General features: G+C 38.9%; 1 protein-coding gene across 2 annotated transcripts in view; it reads right to left on the bottom strand.

The window, feature by feature from the left end:
- TRPC7 (transient receptor potential cation channel subfamily C member 7) overlaps window positions 1–21,096 on the bottom strand; it is a 167,113-nt gene extending 146,017 nt beyond the window's left edge. For both annotated transcript variants that reach the window (XM_078385711.1, XM_072990132.2), the window contains exons 1-2: window positions 20,666–21,096; window positions 4,756–5,533 (exon numbers count right to left, since the gene is read on the bottom strand). In XM_078385711.1, the coding sequence (XP_078241837.1) occupies window positions 4,756–5,508 (753 nt within the window). In that variant the 5' untranslated portion in view covers window positions 5,509–5,533; window positions 20,666–21,096. The remainder of the gene's footprint in view (window positions 1–4,755; window positions 5,534–20,665) is intronic.
- Between the last annotated feature and the right edge of the window lie 1,019 nt (window positions 21,097–22,115).

Below are 22,115 nucleotides of genomic sequence, written 5' to 3'. Positions count from 1 at the left end.
TCCATCTCTATAGAAAAAGAGCTGCCAGTCCTTTAGGGCTTTTTCCAGTAGAAACATATTTAGTGAAATCTGAGCTAGTTTCCTGATGAGGAGCAAAATGTGGGCTTCTCTAATCTACAGCTGACCCCTATTAATGAGAAACATATGATTGATTGCAATATTTGTGAAGAATTGTAATCTTGGTTCTCATTCATTTCTCAGGTTCCAATTCTGTCTCATATTGGCTATGTTCAGGGATACTGGTTGCAGTCCAGTATCAATTGCAACTAGAGTAGGCCAATTGAATTGATGGAACTTACAGAGAAGTTGAATCACCAAATCTCCACTAATTCAATGAGCCTACTCTAGTTACAACTTACTCCTGGATTTCAGGCATTGAATATGAAAAAATAAAACATGCCCTTCACGACAGCTTTTATCACCCTTCATATATGAAACCACTGGAAGAGATTGTCTGGAATTTGGAGATTTGGTGTCCCAGTATGCAAATCCACACAACTCCCTCTCTCTCTTTTCCATCTAAATCTGAAGAAACTATTTTGACTTTAGTTCAGTGTCTAGTATGAGTAACAGACTGGATGAAGGTGAATAAATAAACTAAATTCAGACATGGTGACACATAGTTACATCGGAGCTGGATTACAATAACACACTTTACATGGGGCTGCCTACGGAAAATGTCAGGAAACTTTAGCAGGTCCAAAATGCAGCAGCTAGATTGCTAACTGGGGCTGGTCACAGGGAATCACATAGCCCCCCCCCCCCCCCGCTGTGACAGGTCCACTGGCTACTGATCTATTTGTGGGCAGAAATCTAAGCAGTGGTTCTAATATATAAAGCAATAAACAGCTTGGGTACAAAGTATCTCAAGGACCTCACCTCTCTTTATGAGCCTGCTCAGGTATTAAGGAGAGGCCTTTCTTCAGTCCCACCACTTTCACAGGTACATTCGGTGGATCTTTTCTGTTGCTGTTCCAAAACTCTGGAACTCTCTCCCACAGGAGGCTAGGCTGACCCGTTCTTTACTGTTCTTCCATAAGCAAGTGAAGACCATTATCTGCAGCCAGTCTTTCCCTTAGTGACTGGCTGCCTTAGTAGAGTTATTAAATGGATTGTTGTACCTTACTGCTTTCAATGTGTTTTGGTGTTGCTTATGTTTTTTAATGTGGTATTTATTTGACCCTTTTTAGTATTTGTATACTCACAGTTGTTAGATTTAAACACTGCCTTTTAATGATGTAAGGTGTCTAGGGTCCTTTTTAAGGAGAAAGACAGGATATGAACAAACAAACAAACAAACAAATAAATAAGTATATAAAACAATGATGTGAAAAAAGCCCAGCATCTCCATATGCTTTGAAATCCTGAAAAATCAGGATTTTAAAGTGCATGGATAGACTCTGGAATTAACAGAGATCTTTGTCCTCCAGTTTTGTAGGGTGACAGAACTGTAGTGAAGAGAGCAGAAAGAGATCAAACATCCTCCCACTGTTGGTTTTGTTGTTTCATGTTTGAATGAAGAGAAATATTGCCTGCCAATTCTCTTGCTGTAATTCACTACAAAATGAGGTCTTTCCATCTTTTGCCTACAATTGTTCATGATTAGCCTGATAGTACTTGAATGACTGCTGTATTTGTCAAATTTTGTCCAAGTGTTTTGCACAATTGTTGATGAACTATCTTGAATGTTTGCTATATTTCACTGAATAAAGTTTTGTGATGTGAGCCATGTCAAGAAGTTTATTGTGCAAAAGTATTGTAAAATAAATAAACTGATAGTGATGATGCAATATTTTAACCTCATCTGGCACTCTACAACAACAAACAATCCAAATTCAGTGTTAAGTAAAATGCCAAGCTCTAGAGGCAGGCTGAAATGATGCATAGGTCATCTTTGGAACTGGCAAACAGAAAAAGAGGGAAATACAGTGATTGTAGCAAGCAGCCTCAAAGCAAGGTAGCCATGCAAGCTAATAATGTCAGCACCATGGACAGATCCAAATTAACTATTTGTGGTGGCACACATTGGAAGTAAAGTTGGACCTTTGTGAGTTCTTTCAAATATCAAGCTTTGAATCAAAGGTGCATTTTCTCCTATGCTGCAGCCCAAGTGTAGGACTGTATACTGCAAGGCAGGGAATCTGGCTTTGATTATGCTTATTGAAGGTACAGTATACATCAGCACATTTTATTATCAAATCACCTTTCTCTCATCTGATTTTGCTCCACAAGCACATTTATAGAACATTTCCCAACTACTCATGCAATAGCTGCTCAACATGACATTTCCTGACTCCAAAATCTGCCAACATTATACAGCTATAACTATTAGATGGTAGTGTTCTTATATTTGAGGATAGTACTGATCACATTTGCTTCCTATTCCCCAGATTTAATGTTAGCAGTTACAACATTTAAACACCACCTTTCAATGACAGCCCACAGGATAGTGTATCATGCTGATTGCATTTGTTACAATTGTTTTGCAAAACAATTGGTAAGCATTGCCTTAGGCCACAATCCTATTGCACTAAACAGTATCTCACATTCACTACAGCTTCCTCCCCCCCACTCTATTTTAAAAACAGATTCTGCAATTGTATTTGCTGAGTGCCTACAGTCATGCCTTTTCCCCTTAATATAGTATACATTCATTTAACCCATTACATCTGCAAGATACAAATTCTTCAAAGTTTTGCATATCTTAAAATAGTCATCTTGATTTTCCTCCATCCTAAGAAATGTAATGACTAATTAAGTCCCTTCGTGTGTTTTTTTATGGTTGAGTTTTGTGTAATGAAGCAGTAGTTTGCAGCATGAAACACTTCACACTCCTGCCCTGAGGTTTTCCTTTTTTCCTGCCGATACACATATTGCTACTACTCCAAAGGATCTATTAATTACTCATATAAGAGCTGCTTCATTTCCACACTTACAGCTTCTGAACAGTCATCAAGAGAAGACCCAAATAAAGCATAGATATATACATAGATGTAGACATTGACATATGACTTAGAATCCACAAGAGTGATTCTGGCTGATTTCTCCCAAATGTTTCTGGCTAAATGGATTACACTGAGAAAGAAATTGTGTCAATTTCTCTTCTATGCCCGCAGCATGTGTGCATGTGTGATATTACAGCTATAAAATTCCCTGCAGTAATCACACACAAAAATGGAAGATCATGAAATATTATGTGAAAGGCAATAAAAAGCACTAAAATTGTTTTTTAGTGTTTGTGTAAAGCAATCCTGGTCACTGTCATGACCCAGGAATTCAGGCCCAATCCTGTATTCATGCATACCACTGGTTACTAAAGCTGACTGGCCTAGGACTGCCAATCTTCACTGTTCTCTCAATTATCAAGTGGCAGTAAAATATCACTGCCTTGGCCTGTATTTATTATCCACTCCCCACCATCTTTAGATGCCAGTTAAACAATATGATCATAGGATGTAGGATTACAAAGTATAGGATGTCATCACCATATGACCAGCACCATTATAATACAGATTGAAATGGTGAACAGAACATAGTATCTCAAGACTCCAAAGATAAAACTAAGAGGGGATCAGAAAACTAAAGAGGGTCAAAGTATTCCTGAAACTGCAGAGAGATGCTCAGAGACAAAAGTTTGAGAATGGGTAATAAAGGTTTGGGACATAAGCATCAAAACCTGATCATTTCAAAGTATGTCTGAGCTAGAGAGGGACACATCTTCCATGGATACGTCTGCCAACTTCACCCCTTTTCCAATTCTCATTTCCCCCATTCGGGTTCTGTATCAGGATTGCAAGCTTCATCCCCAACCCACTGCACATAAATGTGTGTTCTTCCAAATGTGTGCCATTTAAATATCCGCTTTTAGACGTATACATTTTTTTTGTTAACTAATAGGTATTTCTGTGCATTTTCCAAAAATGCACACATTTTGGGCATTTCTCAAAAGTAATTTTAACACTTTTTTTTATCTTGTGATGTGCACCACAACTTTGGAAAGGTACAGATTATTGCTTGAAGATAGCATCCCGTGTAAGCCATGTGAATGTCTCACATATCCCTCATCTGACTGACCAAGCCGTGAACCTTGTCTAGCATTCCAACCTTCTAAAAAAAGAGATAACCTTCCTAAAAGATACCCTTAAATTTTAAATTTTTAGATCCACCACCAAAGGTGAAGGTCACAGAAGGGTGAAACAAGTCATAATACATGAGTAGATTTTTAAATAGAAATACATATATAACATGTTTCCTAAGAGCCAAACTAAATCATACTCCATCTGTGTAATGTACCTGGTTAATTCTCTAGCTTGTCACAGAGGCCCCACTCAGCATTGTGACTACGACTTCTGGAGACAGCATTGCCCTTGTTTGGGACTGATGAAAATTTCTCTCCAAAGTTATTATGAAGTTTCTTCAGGAAGAAAATCCCTATTTCCATTAATTATGGCTTTCCTCCTGGAGGTGAATAGCAGTTTTCAGAGACAGTTTTACTGGGGACTATAATATGTGAGGAAAGAGTTAAACCTTCCTTGCTCACCATGGTCCCCATCCTGATTCCACTAATGGTTATTATTACTTTGGGGGGGGGGCACCCACAGACACAATTAATGCACATATACATTTAACATACTACATCCTAGTCCAGCCCAGAATGTTTTACGAAACCTGAAACGTGATCAGATGTTTGCCAAGCAAAATATATGACAATGTTCAGACAAAAGGAAGAAAGAAAACACCAGCATCTTGTATTACCTTAAATTCTGTCTCAATGTTTGCTAATCTTGCCAATTCGTTGCTTAGCTCTAAAGCAGTAAGAACCGGGTCTTCACTAGAAAGAGATAAATAAGCGGCACTTGCTAATCCTTTATAGGCATTCATTCTTGACCGAGAGTGACTGAAAGAATCTTTCCTTTGCTTCTCAATGCATTCATTGCACTTACAGAAGTAGTCGTGGGGCCTTTCTATCCGAGCCCCTTTCAGTAGCAGTATATGAACGATTTCATATTCCTGGCAATGAGCAGCAAGTATGATGGGCGTAATGTCATGGGAAAAGCGTGTTCCATCTTCGTCGTAAGCATAAAAATCATCATCTCGCAGCTCTTGCTCAAGCGGGCTGAGGGTGAGACGCTGTCCTTGTGCAAAGGCTGGGTGGTTCAATATTGCTTCCACAATCCGCACGTACCCTTTGCTGATGGCTAACAAGAGTGCATCCCCAACGCGTGCCAGGTTCTCCTTCTTCAGAAGGAGTTCAGTTACTTCCAGATGTTCATTCCCCACTGCCAGTTGCAGGGCGTTTTGTCCCATGTAATCAACACAATTGAAATTCAACGTTTTAGACTCCTCCAGCATTTTCCGGACGACGGGGATGTTGCCATATTCTGCTGAATCCAAAAAACGTTCTTCCTCGGCTGTCAAGCTGGTGCCTTTCTCATTGAACATGTAGGCTGGGCCTCGGGTGGCCTGCCTCCTCCCTTTCTCCCGAAGGGTGGTGTGCCGCCGATGCATGGTTTAAGAGCTATGGTTTTCAAGCCTGAAAGACAAGATCAGAAGAAGGTGGGTTTCTAAGACAAAGGTAGGTTTCCTTGAGATTGATCATTTGGAGACATTTCCATTCCCCCCCCACGCCCCCTGCTGAATGAAACCAAAACGTGAGTGCCTGTCTGCATTACACAGGTATAGCAGCTGATATTATTTTATTTGTCAGGGTTACATCCGATAGAATCCTTGAATAGGTAGCTTGGTGAATTTTGCACTACAGTTCAAGGGTATGTATTGGAGCTTTCTAGGAGAGAATTCAAAGCACCTTCCCACACTACAAATCCTAAAATTCCATAAGATAGAGAAGAATACTCTGGCATCACACTGTTACAAATGTATGGTGTAGAGACACTCAGGTTTTAGCCAAGAGAGTGTATAAAAGGATTGCTTATACTTTTGACTGAAATACTCGGACTTAAATGGCTTTAGCAGGATTGTATTCATTATTTTTATTATAAGCCATGTTTTAAACTAGAACCATCATTTCTATACTTCTATTTGTATAGTGCCTTTCTACCTGTCATTCCCAAAGTTTCTTACAACATACCAAATTTTAGAAGGAAGTACAGGAATTCAAAAACGGTAGGAAAAAAAAATGCAAGAAACAAATAAAACCTCACCATATCAAAAAGTAAGAACATAATAAAATGTCCAACAATAAAATGTTAAATAAAATACATCCAAACTAAATTAATTCAGTTACTTAAACTAAACAGAAGATAAAACAACAGCAACAAAAAGAAGAAGACGATTGAAAGAAAGAAGACAGAATCTACATTTCTAATGCAGAAATAATGATTTATCAGATTCAAGGACAAGATGGATTTCATTCCACAAAACAGCAACATGGAGACCTCTACATTTAATGGAGAAACTTCAATCGGCAGCCACAGTTATTCTTGGTAATAGGTTCCCTACCACCTATTGGCGGAGTCGAGTCTCCTCTCTCTGTCTCACCATCCTTCACAGATATTCAAGTGCCATAGAATCACAGAATAATGGAGGAAAGGGCCTGTAAGTCAAAACCCCTGCTCAATGAAGGACTTCAAATCAAAATATATGGGACAGGATTGTCTAGCTTTCTCATGAATATCTCCTCTGTTGGAAAGTTCACCATCTCCTGGGGTAACTGGTTCTATTGTTGTACGACTCCCTCCGCCTGATATTCACCTGAAATTTGGCGGGTTAAACCGCAGAAGCCTCTATGCTGCAAGGTCAGAAGACCAGCAGCTGTAAGATCGAATCCACATGACGGAGTGAGCTCCCATCGCTTGTCCCAGCTTCTGCCAACCTAGCAGTTCGAGAGCATGTAAAAATGGCAGTAGATAAATAGGTACCACCTCAGTGGGAAGGTAATGGTGTTCCATGTCTAGTTGTGCTGGCCACGCGACCACGGAAACCATCTTCGGACGCTGGCTCTACGGCTTGGAAATGGGGATGAGCACTGCAGCCTAGAGTTGGACACGACTGGACTAAATGTCAAGGGGAACCTTTACCTTTACCTAACTTGAGCCCATTAGTTCATATCCTGTATTCTAAAATGACTGAGAATAGATTCTACCTCTCACTGCAGGAAAAAAATGCTGCTGCAGCAGCCTTTAGTCTGATCCAGAAGCAGAGCTGCAACTGGCTATTTTTGGGACCTGCAGAAAAAGGCAACTTTTCTCTCTGGCTCTGCTATGAGACATAGTTACAAGTTCCCCATGAAAAGGGAGAAGACCAAATCTATACTTTCAGAGCAAGAAAACTTAATAGGGCCAAGAGGGATTGATCTTCATTTTCTTAACAGTCACTAGTAGGTTCATCTCTACATTTTGGTGCCCTGAAAAAGGTAATGACCTGGCATAAAGCCCCAATTGTGTCACACTCATTACAGTGCTGTCTAAAAGGGGCTTTCTTATGTTCTTAAGTCATATTCACCCAAATGAAGTAATGATGTGGCTGTTAATGTCTCTTTGTATCTCTGGCATTTGATTCTCTAAATTCAGCTTTTAAAGCTTTTAAAAACATCTAGTACCGTGCCACACTAAATTACAAGGAGCTTGGTCTAGAACCCAATAAAGTCACAAATGATGATTGCATTTCGGACGACACCTTCGAAGCTTCACAAAGTGGAATTAACCACAATAAATTGTGGGTCAATAATTCAATACTACTTGGAAGGATTCCAGTAGCAATTAAATACTGATGAAAGAAGGGCCCCGATCAATAATTTATGGCCACATTCTTTTGCAAGGTCTTAGCAGCTTTACAATATATTGTTTGAAAACTGAAAATGTACGAGTAATTTATTAGCTATGCAATCCTTCCGGAGTCATTAATCTCCAAATAGATTCTTGAATTTGAATGCATATTCTCAGCAGAGTTCTTGTACTACCTTTTAGAAACAAAGATGGCAAAAGGGCACCCGTTATAAAAATTTCCTCATTAGAAAAATCCCTAAGGATTTCTGAAGCATCATATTAAAATGCAGATGGCTGTTCACTAAGTCAATGATTTAGATGATGGATGATCAGGTTGGGCTCTGATGAAATCCTGTTAGAGGTATTCTGTCGCTATTCATCGGAAATGCCTACTAGGTATGCGGGTGTCCTCCATATACTGGCTTTTGAAAGCAGGCTGCTGGGGATGATGAGGGTTGCAGCCCAAAACAACTGGAGGGCAACATGTTGGAGCAGACTGGGCTAGGTGATTACTTCTCATCTGCATATCTACACAGATTCTCTCTCCCTCCTCCCCCCTCTCTCTTTCTTTTGCTGTCTAGGTACAAGGTTCATTCTTCAAAACTTGTTAAACTTGATTAACAAATCACTCCCATAATTTGGAACTGAGTATCTAACTCAGTGGTTCTTAACCTTTGTTACTCGGATGCTTTTGAACTGCAACTCCCAGAAACCCCAGTCAGTACAGTGGGTGGTGAAGGCTTCTGGGAGTTGGAGTCCAAAACTCCTGAGTAACCCAAGGTTAAGAACCAGTGAATTCTAACTGAAATAATCTAGAATCCAAAGCTATGATGAGCTCATGCTGGCAGGGCTGAAGAAAGAGCAATATTCTATAAATTTTTCTAGTCCAAGTTTTAATTCATTAACTGATTAATTAATTGCATGCTTTAATTAATTGATATGCTATAGCTTGGTGAGTCAGAACACCTGACCAGGAGTTCAAATCTCCATTGTGCAATCGAGTTGAGAGGACAGCTTAGATCAACCAGCACATGCATGGCTTATGGGTTATGCATACCACATTGGGCAAGCTTCACAGTCCCAGAGTACCACTAGAAGGAGGGACTAGCAAACCACTTCTGAGTCCAGGTTACCTAGAAAACCCTGGGATGGTCATCATTATTTGGAATTGACCTAGTAGCATATAACTGTTGTTAGTCCAGGTAAGCCTGCATGCACATACAGTCAATTGCCTTAAAATGTTTTCCTTTCTGTTGATGTCCATGGGAGAGAGAAGAACCAGGCTAGCTCCAGGGCTGGCACACTCCCTCTGTGTTGTTTGCCAGAGTCATGGCAGGGAATTGGATCTTGCGATCTACAGCATCTCCTCTCAGGCTCATGCAATGCATCCAATCCTTCTGTGGATTTTGGTTGTGTGTGTTGTTTTTGGCTTATGAAGATGAAGAATGTTTGGAGCCATAAAAAGAGCATCTTAGAAAATGCCTCTTTCTCTCCCCTTGGCAGTGGGGGGCAGGGGAAGGGGAGGTCCAAAAATCCCATGGGTTCCCTCTCAGCAACCACAGCATGATAAACTTTATTTTGGGTCCCCCCCCCCTTACTTCAACACCATGCTTTAAGACACAAACCTGAAGACATCCCTAAAAATAGGAAAAAAGCAGCAAAACTATGGCTTTTGTCTCTTCTGGTATAAAATGGTCTTATACATAAAAATTGACAGTACAGCCTATTGAGCACTATCAATGCAGGCATCAAAACTTGTGCGGTCATTTCCAGAGTGTGTTTCAGTTTGTTAGTTCTTCCCATGTGGGGGAAATCCAAAGAATTATGTTGCATGTGTGATCTATGGCAGGTGCCAGCTACATACTTTGATGTTGTTTCCTTTACTCCTTGAGGCTAGGCTCCTTGAGGTCTTATCTATTCATGTCAAGAGAGGAATTAGCAGAGGGGTAAGCACCAAACAAGCTTCAGCTTCAAGGTGATGGATTTGTTTTGTTTGTTTTGTTCAGTCGTTTAGTCGTGTCCGACTCTTCGTGACCCCATGGACCAGAGCACGCCAGGCCCTCCTATCTTCCACCCCTCCCGGAGTTGTGTCAAATTCATGTTGGTTGCTTCGCAGACACTGTCCAGCCATGTCATCCTCGGTCGTCCCCTTCTCCTCTTGCCTTCACACTTTCCCAACATCAAAGTCTTTTCCATCACCTTTTTCCTTTTTCCATAGGAACCTGGAAAAGGTGATGGGTAAAACCTTGAAAAGTTTGGGACTTCAGTACATGACAGAACACCTACTCCCAGCTAGAACTGCCCATCCCACTCACTCTTCACGTGGGGGGGGGGAGGGCACTGACTCTGAGAGAGGCTGAAAGGGAAAGAACAAGGAACTGTTCCTTTTTTGTGGCCACATCCCACTTCTGGAATGATAAACCACCAGAAATTCATCTTGTAACCTCCTAGATGTCTTTGAAGAAACTTCTTAAAATATTTTTGTTCCTGGAGGCTTTCCAAAATCAGTAACTTTAAGACCCGTGAGAGAATCAGTCTTTGCTGCCTCTTTGGTCTCTTTTTAAAGTTGTTTTTATTTTAGTTTTTTTTTAAAAAAAAATTAACCATTCATATGCTTGTTATTTAATGTACGTTAATTTAATATGGAGCGCTTTGCTATACTATGTTTACATGTTATTGTGTTGTGAACCACCCAGCGTGACCACTGGTCAAGCAGACTGTATAGAAACCAAGCAAGCAAGCATGTTTTTAACAGCGACTTTTCCAAAGTAAGGATGGGGCCTTTTGTGTTTTAACAAAAGCAAAAACATCAAGGAAGATTATCTCTCTTTTTTTAAAAAATTCTCATGCTCTTTCTTTGATTTCTGAAAGTGGGCTTCTAAAACACCTATGCTTAATGTTAACAAAAAAGAGTGCTACTTTCGTGTTCTTTCGTGTTTCCCTTTGCCATTAATCTTTTCTTTCTCTTTTTGTCTGTCAAACTACTTAGGACATTTTTTTTATCCAATAACCCTGTGAGTGCTGTTGCCAGCAGCCAATTGCAATGTCTAGGGGATATGAATTTTAATCTGGGTTGGTTTGAACCTACAGAATAGTGCTCTTTCAATGCTTCAGTCATCCCTTGTGCATGTGAGAGCAAGATTGTTAATGGAGAGATGAGATATGCCTATCACCCATTATAATTTACATATTGGAGGGAGGTGGGAGCAGTGAACATATAGCTCCTCAATGATGTGCTTCCAACTTTTTTTGAGAATTCTAGCATGCCTTAATTTCTTGTGTGTCATACAAATTTATCTGTTTGCTTTGGGATTAAGCAGAATTTTTTATATATATATATTTTGTTCATTTCCCCTTTATCATAGGAATCTGCATTTACAGAGTTAGGTGCAATGAAAGGACTTCTAGTTCAGTTGTGTGTCAGCATGGTAGGTTAATATAATATTTGGCGAATCTGAAGCTAAATACACAGGTTAAAATACAATATTTGGCACTAGATAGCCATCCAACGTACCCTTTAGTTTTGGATTAATTTGGCCACATCTTGTCTCCTTTAGTAGAGGAGAGGAGGAACTCCATCAAGGAACAGAGTTGTAGGCATCTTTATGGGGGTTGGTGGTTTCTTAGACTTGCAGATCAGAGCTCTGGGATCTGGAAGTAGACTAGGAATCTCCTTTCATGTCTACTTCTATCACTTAGAGTTAAGAGATACTGTGTGTGGGTGATGGGGAAGTCCCCTTTAGCCTATCAACATTGACAGATAAGTGTGCAAGGATTTAAGGTCGCCACTCTATCTGGACAGGGAGGTTTTACCCATGATGCAGGGTGATAGGCTGGCTTAGGTGAAGATTCTCATTGAAATCCCATTTGCAGTTCTGTTTAAAGGGTTTAACTGCGATTCTAGTTAACTCAATTTCTCGTGTTTCACCTCTTTAATGACTCTCTCATCTGCAAAGGGGGTTCTGTCTTTAATCAAACGTTTGGGAACTACTGTTTTATAAGAGCAATTTTCAAAAATATGTTACATTTATACAAATCTTTAAATATCAACATTTAGCAAGTTAAGTGAGGTAGGAAAACTAGAGAGTATTTTTTGGGGAAAAAGAAACCAACTTTTTAGACTCTACTATATCCATATTCTGTTTTCATATTAATTATTATCACAGCATTTGTCATATTTATCTCAAAACATGAAGCAATAATTTTATTTTTATGACTTTCTGTTGCCTTTCTTCTCCTTTTGCATGTGAATTATTTTTTATTAAATTTACTGGTACTTTCTTATTTTCTTTGGCATAAATCTACCCATCCTTTCTATTAATAAAAACAGATTGTTACTCCCCTGAAGGCTTTTTTTCCTTTGGCCCTCCAACATACAGTGACAAAGCAAAGAGATTATTTTAGGAAGGTTGGAAGACTGGAGTCGAAGAGCAGGTGCAGGGCTGTAGTTGCCCGTTCCTTTAATAAATAAAATGTTCTTCTTGGAATATATGGATTTTTACATGCCAAATATATTTCTATAGCTCTAGGAGATGGACATTTTCCAGATTTAAAACTTGGAAACAGTTGAAAGAAGAACTTCTATTACTTTCTGTACCAATACATATAAACAATGCATTTCCTCTAGCATAGCAAAAGAAGGTAAACAGATGGCATTTCAAACAAAATTATCACTGGAATTGATTTATGAGAGATTAAAGTCATCATCATCAGACCTAAGCTTTTACTCTAGTTAAATATGCATAGACTTCAAGGATTCTGCTACTGAAGGACTGTAACTTTTTTCCCATATTTATTTATTTAACAATTTAAATCGTGTCTTTCTCCTACAGGATCAAAGGTTGCTCACAGTATTAGAAGAAACAAAGTTAAAAGCTAAAATCATATATTATTACAATATTAAAAAAAGCCTTGGACAGATGCCATATTAAAACTCAAAGATAAGAGTAGTAAAAGCTCAAGTAAAACAACCTGCAGTGGTGAGCAAGTTATTTCTCAGATACAGAATCTTTTACTTGTGGAGCAAGATGGGAAGGATAGACACTGACTTTCTAATCCCTCATTTTATTATCTTTCCTGAAAGCCTTACAAAATGACTCTTTGAGGATCAGGAGATTGGGGTAACAGAAAAGGAGATCATTACTCCTTGGACTCCCTCAGGGGTCAATCATCTCCTCGTTGCTCCTTTGATATCTATATGAAACAGCTGGGGGAGGTGATCAGGAATTTTGGAGTTTCGCGTCATCAATATGTGGATGACACCCAGCTCTATATCTCCTTCCATTCTTCTGTAATGGATGCCGTCTCATCCCTTGAGTACTGCCTGGATGCCATGCTGGGGTGGATAAGGAACAACAGACTGTAAGTCCTGTGGCTGGGTGCCCCTAGTGTCTGGTGTTTGGGGGTTCCCTCTTTTTTGGGGGGAGGAACTACTCTCTCCACAATGCATGAGGTTCTCAGTCTGGGCATACTCTTGGATGCTATCAATGGAATTTCAGGTAATGTCTGTGGTCCATTCTGCCTTTTTCCACCTGAGGTGGATCACCCAGCTGCATCCCTACCTTGACACCAGGTCCCTCACCACCTTGGTCCATGCATTGATAGTCTCAATGTAAAGAGCATTGCAATAGTCTAACTATAATGCTCTTTACATGGGCTGCCCATGAAGCTGCTACAGAAACCTCAACAGGTCCAGAATATGGCAACCAGATTATTGAGTGGAGTAAATAAATACCACCATATCGCCCACACTCTGGCTGCCTTGCATTGGCTAACTGTTCATTTCTGGGCCAGCTTAAAGGTTATCACACTAACATACAAAGCACTAAATGGATTGGGACCTTGATACTGGCAGAATGCCTTCCATTGAGGTCTGACCGACCCACTCAATCATCCCAGGCAAGGTGGTTAAGATCTTTGGCCCCAAGAAAGGCCCAGAAAGAGAAGACAGGGAACCAGACCCTCTCTGTGGTCACGCACCTCTGGACGCTTTTTTGATTTCCCCTTCCCGAGCCCAGCCCCTTATGGCTTTGTAGTTTGCTTGTACTAAATGCAAGACAGGAATCGATGAGGTATAGGGTCCCTTCCAGCTCTGAAGTTCTAACATCATCATCATCACCATCAAAAGAGATTTCTTAACTCTGTTGAGTGAGCCCTATTATTCTATTACAAGGAAAACAACAAAGCATCCTATAGTACATTAAAGACTAACACAATTATTATGGTATATGTTTTCATGGCATATAACCCATGTCATCAGATTCATTAAGTGGCATCCAGTTGTATATACGATAAGCAGCACATAAACAATACTACATGTGCACCTGCTACTTGTGTATTTGTGTTATCATGGGGAAAACTTTAGTTTTTAAAAATTGCAAATGGCCCATGTTAATAATGTCAGTGTCAATATTTCATTTTCATTCATTCATTCAATTTCTATACTGCCCATCTGGCTACTAGGCCACTCTGGGCAGTTCACAACACCACGTAAGTTTTTTTTCCTGACCTCACTGCTTACAGTTTCCTGTATGTCTCCTTAAAATCTGGGAAACAGTAAATGGTTCTGATAAAATGAGTTGTTATTTATGACAGCTGAATTGGTTCCTTTTTAAGGAGAAAAGTGAGACAGAAATATTTTAAATAAATAAATCTAAGGTGTCACATAAATTCCTTAATTGTTGTTAAATATGAACACTTCCAGCACAATATTTAGCCATCAATTCATGCTTTTCAGTGCATGTCAAAATACATATGAGTTGCTTTTGAATTTCAACTGGAGAGTAACAGAGCAAATAAGCAAGTCAGCTATCTGTATGTTATTATTACTATTATTATTAAAATTCTTGTGCTGCTCTGGGCTGGAGAATTAATCATACATATACTGTCATGCATGCACAAACATCTAATTGTGACTTGATTGCACCTATCTTACCATTTTTGTTTAATGGTGCTTTGCATGTAAATTACACTCTATTTGCATATTTTATGAAGGCTGCTAAGTAATCAATCTCATCAGAGATGGCAATTAAGACAGGGTGTTTTTCAAGGAATGGTGTATTGACATTTGATGGCATTGTAAAACAATATTTTGATAAAGAGTAAGTTTCTCAATCCTGTTCTGCTCATGCTTGGTTGCTAGAGTAACCAGATGGAAATTATCAATCTACATTTATACCATTTAACGGGGGCTGCATAAAACCAGGATGTGCATTTATATAAGATCACATTTTGTGTGTTGGTAAGATTTGACTAAATCAGGATGAGGAAACCCTCCAGATGTTCTTGGTCTAAAATTTCCATCACCTCTGACCATTATAGATGGGACTTATAAGAGCTGGAGTCAAACAATGTCTGGAGATGTCAAGTGCACCACATCAGCCTAAATCAGAGAGATATTCGGAGCAAAGCAGTGCTATGCAAAAAGACCATCACTCTTATAAGTACTGTGCCCATTGCAATGTCTAATATAGGCCAATCAGTCTTTCTTCTCAGCTTTATCTAGTTTATGCTCTGCAAATCTGCACAGGGATGACTCTGTCTAATGTCATCACATCACTTGATTTTCATGTCATTTCCTTGCTACCCTCAGGTGCAGCACCTAGCCTATGAAATGTTCTAGGAATCCCTGTGTTTGTGTATTTTCCTTTTGAAATGAAAACTACATCCATGAAAACTACATCCAGAGTCTACATTTTTGTGCTAAATCATTCTTGATTTTGTGTTATTGATTTCAGTGGGACTTATACCGGCATAATTTCCCCAGTTACAGTTTTGCTTTTATACCTGTGAATTAATCTCTTTTATCTATTTACAGATGTAACTAACAACAGAAGTTCAACATCTTTTTAAAAAATATATCAATTTAATGAAAAAAGTAAATTCGAAATGATTTCTGAAATACCCCATAACACTTTTATCTAAACCCCCCAAGGCAAAATTAAGTGTGAAGGAATGTAGAAGAGAGGTTAAAATAGAAAAGAGAGTGTGTCAAAGAAATGTGTCTTTTTTTAAAAAAAAAGTTGCAATTCTTCTTTCCATGCGTATTTACCTGGAAATAAGACTTATTCATGCCAATAGAGTTTATGTCTATGTAACAGGGGTTACTTCTACGTAGATAGCTGGAGACTGCCTATACAGTTGTTTAAAATCTTCCAGACGTGATCATGCATGTTCAGCATTCCTTGTCTATTTGTGTTTTCTCCTTTTATGATTTTGCATCTGTTTTCAGTCCAATTTTTATTGCTACAACTTAATATGTTTCAAAAATTTAAACTTTAATCCAAATATATTTGTGTTTAGAACAGCTTGAGATCAATACAGATTCACTTAATCATGACTAGCTTTAGCCCTATTGATTTCCATATGACTGAGTCCAGATCCTACCCAATTAGTTCAGTTAAGTCACAATGGCAACTTTAATATCCTATTCTTCATCATATTTATGGACTGTAACCTTAGCATTATATAATTGAAAGTAATTCTTCTTGACAGAAGCAGATATAATATTTGTACATCGTGTAATACACGAACACATATGGAGGGGTAGTTAGATTATAGCCTGCAACAGCATCTATGCCTTGAAAAAGTCCAAATGCAGCCCTCCCAGCTCATTTTCAGATGTCCCACATGTTGAAATTATGCTTAAGTAAACTCATAAATGTCAATTGTAAGTATTGGAGCACCTACAAGGAGTGTCATTCTATATGTTGGTGGATCCTCATCATACAGTTCTACTCCTCTTATTAAGCATACTGTACATTTACTGTAAACTCTCCACTTAAGGAAAAAGAAAAAGAGAGAGAGAGATGAAGTGGCAAACGTCACATTATGCTACAGCTTGTAACCAAAATCCTGGCCAAGGGTATCTAGCTGTCCCAACTCCCTTTATATACTCATGATCTTAATTAATCGTAAGTTCAACATGTGTGGGTTCGGGGTTAGTTTTGACCATAGCATAACTCAGTGGTTCTTAACCTTTGTTACTCGGATGCTTTTGAACTGCAACTCCCAGAACCCCCCGTCAGGACAGCTGGTGGTGAAGGCTTCTGGGAGTTGCAGTCCAAAACTCCTGAGTAACCCAAGGTTAAGAACCAGTGGTATAACTGACTGAAATTCTGCAGCAATTAAGAGTATGAATACATGAGATAGATCTGTTCAGGAGTTTTCTTTTCCTGCAGATACAGAAGGAGAGGGAAGGTACTAGTACCACTCCAAGCTCACATGTCTTTGACATTCTCCACATGAGAAGAGCAACAGAATTATGTGGGGAGAGGGTGAGCTTTACATGTTTCATCTCCACAAAAAGGGGGAACATTGGAACAGGGCTTGTGTCAGCTTGTCAGACCATGGTGTTCAAGATTGTCTGTATTGTACTGAAATTCCCAGGCTTCCTGCTGTTGTTACATGCTGTCAAGTTGCCTCTGACATATGGTGATCCTCTGAATGAATGATTTTTTCCCTATTTCCTATTCACAATTCATTTATTTAAATGTTTGTGTCAATAGTTAGTAATATTTACTATTACTTTTTCAATTTATTCACCATTAAAAGTGTGTAATTGTTCTGTAGTCATGACTTTTATCTTCTTCATGTTCAACGGAAGTTCTACTTTGACATTTTCTTCTTTTCCTGTCACTAAAAGTAAAGGCTGTCTAAGCCCTTTCTTGAGGTACCAGGGGCTGACCCTTCCTTTCACACATCACACACATGGCCTTCTCTTGAGAAATGTTCCTTTCCTCTAGCTATAGAGGATCATTCAAATTTGCTACTTCAGCATCAAACATACAATCAGTTTGTAAGTCATACTATCCATTGCCTCGGTTTCTCATTCTTAAGTAGTGTGATCACTCCTAATTAATAGGAAATGTGACATCTTTTGGTTTTCTGTGTCATACCTAAACATCTCAGATTCAGGATATTCTCATCCCCTCACAATGTAATGGATATTTCAGCTCCAATCCCATCCCCCACTTGTGAGCATTACACAACAATGAACAAGGGTGAGAACAATAAAAATGGGGTGTTTGTGTTGTTATTATTATCCAATAATAATAACAGAAAAGAAGTAAAATGTGTTAAACACAAGGTTTCTTACAGCATAAGCAAAAGTTAAAACAAATACCAATGAAACCAAGATACTTATAGAATAAAATTGACACCTAAAACAAAAAGAAGAAAGGTGCCTCTGTGCTAGAATGACTTCTTCTGATGGAAGAGAGTGCCTAATGGTGAATATATTATTTTCTTGAATTGAGACCTAAAGTCTACTCCAAGGCTTAAGTGTCCTCAAGAGCATTTAGCTCATAAAACATAACTCATTAGTACTTTTGTTTTTCTTTGCTGTACATGATCTGCAGGCATACATATAGTCACAATGTCAAGATTCGTTGAGGGTCTAGTGAATGCTCTACATGGAGAAGGTCTGGAGGTCCCAGAGACACAACTGAGTGGAGACAATAGGGTCTGATGCAAAATCTCATGCCTGCAGTAAGAATGGAGGAGGAGGGGACAGAGAGATGTACCATGGCTGGATGAGTGCAATGGCTGCAAAGAAGTATGAAGAGACGAGCGAAGAGCAACCTTACAGAGCATATATTTATGTAATGTATTTATGCAATGAAAATCAAGGATCTCCTTTGCACCTGCCAGTTTTTATGTTGAATATGGAAATGGATGCTAATTCTAGGCAGTCTAGTGTGATGGCCTTGTGTGGGGTGTGTGAAGGCAATCCCTGCAAACTGAGAAACCTAATGGCACAGCTCTATTGGAAGAATGCCAGTAGATGTTGCAGTCCTTGGACAAATCCTACTGATGGATTGCCAAGAAGTGCACTTACTGATGGAAACCTCATTGATTTGGTTGCCTTATGCTTCACACCTAGTTGATGCTGTCTATGAGCTGCCACCTTTCTACCGCACCTTACTCAAGGCAAACATCTATCACAATGCAACCTTTCCTGAACTTTGCTATATATTTCACTTTAGGAACTCCCTCACAAGTCCCCCCAAAACACATGATACAGATTAAAATTTTATATAAAGAATCCACCGGTAATTTTGCCAGTTTTTATTTGTTCATTGGTTTTCGGTGTGTCCTCCTCCACCTGGCTTATATGAGGGATCACGTATAACTGAATCTGTTAGACCTTTGATCTGTCAGGAACAACTGGACACAATCCTGGAAGTAATAGCACTTCTCTTTAGTTTTTTGTAATTTCCAGTGAATGGCCAGTATAAGCACATGTGGACACACCCACTCTTGCTACTGTACAGATTCAGATACGTAATAGGAAGATTACATGAACACACTGCATAAGCCCCAGTGCAAGAAGCAGCAGCAGTATCATGTTGGTCTGAGACTTTTACCCAGCAGTTCCCCACTGAGCCATGGAACGTACTGGTTTTCTCTTTATCCATGCACTGACCTACATCACAATATTTTTGCAAGGATAATGTCAGGAGGAAGGAAGCCATAAAGAGTTCTTTGACCCCTATTAAAAGAAAGGTAGCATGGAAATCTACCTATCAAATGAATTATTTTCATATGCTATATTAAAATCCATGTCTAGGCTTGAATAACTATTTTTAAAACCTGCCTTTATCTTTAATGTTGTAAAACTACCAAGGATTTGCTCTGGTTTCTGCAAGCCAAAAGGAGCTAATTCTTGAAAGCTAGTTGGTACCCTTAATAGTTGCCAAGTCTCTTTCATTCACTTTATCTTCACTTCTTGTTTTATTGTCTTTTTAAAAAATTTCTTTTGAAAACTACAGATCAAAGGATCAAAGACATGGATCCCATTTGGGAATAAAAGTTTGTATTGGAAATCAAAGATGGATTCTCTTACTTGCATCATTTATCTTTAATTTCTTGTCTTTTTGAACCTTGCCCATCTCTTCAAAAGCTTTCATTGTTCTGTTTAAACATTTAGAATAGGAAAGAATCCAAATATGAAATTTACATTTCAAATATACCTTAAGATACCTATGATAGAATTAATATATTTTTCTTACTGTAAATAAAGATTTTTCCTTCTATTGTATGGAAGTTAATAAAAATATTCCTTTGCTTCTAGAAGTAACTAGTCAGTCAAAATTTATTCATGCCTTAAGTGACAGATGTGGGGTGAGTAGCTGAAACTACTTCTGTGGATGGTGCAGAGGGGAACCTTTTTCAGTGACGTCCTCTGTGTTCATTAACTATTAGAATAATTATTCTCTCACAAATACTGGTTGAATTCTGGATAACAGCCACAAAATTACCTTTTTCCAGTAGATGGCAGCATAATTTTAGCTTTATGGCAGGAGGTTCTATAAACATTCTAAATATTCAAGATAAAGGCTTCAGTAAATCATACCCCAATTTTCAGTAGTTACCGTTAGTTTAATAAGCTAATATTTACCTTCTCCAAAGCTTGTAAAAACCATCAATAAAGCAAATTTTTACAGATGTGGAATTTAATACTGCTGTGAGAAGGCTACAGATATAGCGACAGCTTTTCTCTTTGTCCAGTTACAGAGTGTGATTTTATTTTTAAATTAATCGTCTGCATAGAAGGTGTGGAGGAAATTCCAGCGATTACTGGAAAGTGTCAAATGACTTTGAGCTGTTTGTTTCCTCAATCTGCCTGATCAAGCAGCACAAAGTTAGCCTGGCACGATTCATACAAAAGAGATCACTAGATTCCTTTATGAGAGTGAATGTGCTCCTGGAGAAGGCACGCAAGCAGAATTTCCTTGGGAATAACTAACAGCTGGGCCAGCAGAAACAATAAAATCAGCACTTAAAATAGTTTTAAAATACGAGGTTGGATTTCAGATTGAAAAGCCACAGCAACACACTGCACCCTTCAGCTCTTATGCAAAATTCACCCCCCCAAAACACACACACACACACACACACACACACAAACACACACACCTATGATCAAATACATATCTTACGTCTCTCCTAAAAGGCGTGAAGATCCTTCCCCCTCTAGATGTCTAAAGTCCAAGGTTGAACGGTAGGACTCGGGAGCTCCATGCTTGCTCTCACACGTCGGGCGCTGAATCGCTGTCCGTGGTCCTGAAAACGTGATTTCATCTCGGCAAGACTCTCTCTTTCCTCAGAGCCACAAACGGGGAAGCAGAGTGGCTCCGTCCCTCGCGCTGCAATCGCATGCTGAGCTGTGGATCAGCTGCAACATTGTTATCACCTCCGCTTGATGGTGGGAAATTTCCCAGGGCACCTAAGGGATCTAATCGTGCGTGGCTGATGCATGGTTTCCTTCTCTCCTGGCTCGTCTACTTGCGGGCTTTGATAATGAAGTAGCTCATCTTCCCTCCCATCTTACTCTCGTGACCTACACCTCCTCTATGTGGGCATCAGATTTAACAATCTATACTCGTCCACTCTCTTCTGTTTTCAAATATTATATAATGCAGTATTTAATAGTCGTGTCACCCAGTCCCAAATGACTCCCTTCAATGATCTCCAGTCAAGCTGGGAAATAAACAGGCATATAAGGAAACATTTAAACATTTATGAATCCCAGAAACATTAAAAGAAAACACCTGGTAGAATATCCTATCCTGCAGCCATTTGCTACTTTCCTGCACATATACCTCCCCAAAACCTTGCTCTTTGTTGTTATCTTATGCATCCTAACCTTTCAAAGTGATTTTCCTGCTGTCCTTTTTACTTTACTCTGTAAGATAGTGACAATTGCAAAGACAATGCTAGTGATGAGACACAATCATCTCTAGCAATTCATCTCTATGGCTCAGAAGCCACCGTCTCAACAGAGGTCATTTTCCTTTGATGCTCAAGAAGAAGCATTTCATGTATAATCTCAATCTCAACTCACCTGGTTGTGTGGAGCTTTTGATGTAGAACCATTCATAGCAATCTGTCTAGAAGAGCACGTATAGTGAAATGATATATATAGTTTGGCTTAATCTAATGCCTTCTTTTTTTTCCTGGTAAAACAACATGACTCTTGTTTCTCCTAGTTCCTAATTTCACTTGCTTTGTTGGTTTGTAAAATAATCTTGCAAACCAATTCTGCATGATTAGTAAATTGATTTTGTGAAGGAGAAACCAATATTCTTTTCAAGCTATGTTTGAACTCACACATCTAATCCTCCCAGGATTTCAGGACTTCCTCATGTTTACAGAAAAAAAAGAGAGTCTGTTTTTTTTAATAACAGAGACTGCAGAAGAAGGATAGTTTTTCAGATCCTTTCAGCTTCCAAAACTAATAAAAACAATTCCATGCTGAAAAGTGTTAATGGGAATTATGTTCTGGTGCATTACTATGGATCACATTTCTTTTTTTTAAAACAATATAACTTTTTAAAAAACTTTATAGAGCCTGCAAGAAAATAGAAGAAAATTGATTAATTTTTAGCT

The sequence above is a fragment of the Pogona vitticeps genome, chromosome 2 (genome assembly GCF_051106095.1).
Source record: "Pogona vitticeps strain Pit_001003342236 chromosome 2, PviZW2.1, whole genome shotgun sequence".
In the NCBI taxonomy this organism is placed as follows: Eukaryota; Metazoa; Chordata; class Lepidosauria; order Squamata; family Agamidae; genus Pogona; species Pogona vitticeps.
This window is presented reverse-complemented; position numbering and strand designations above follow the sequence as displayed.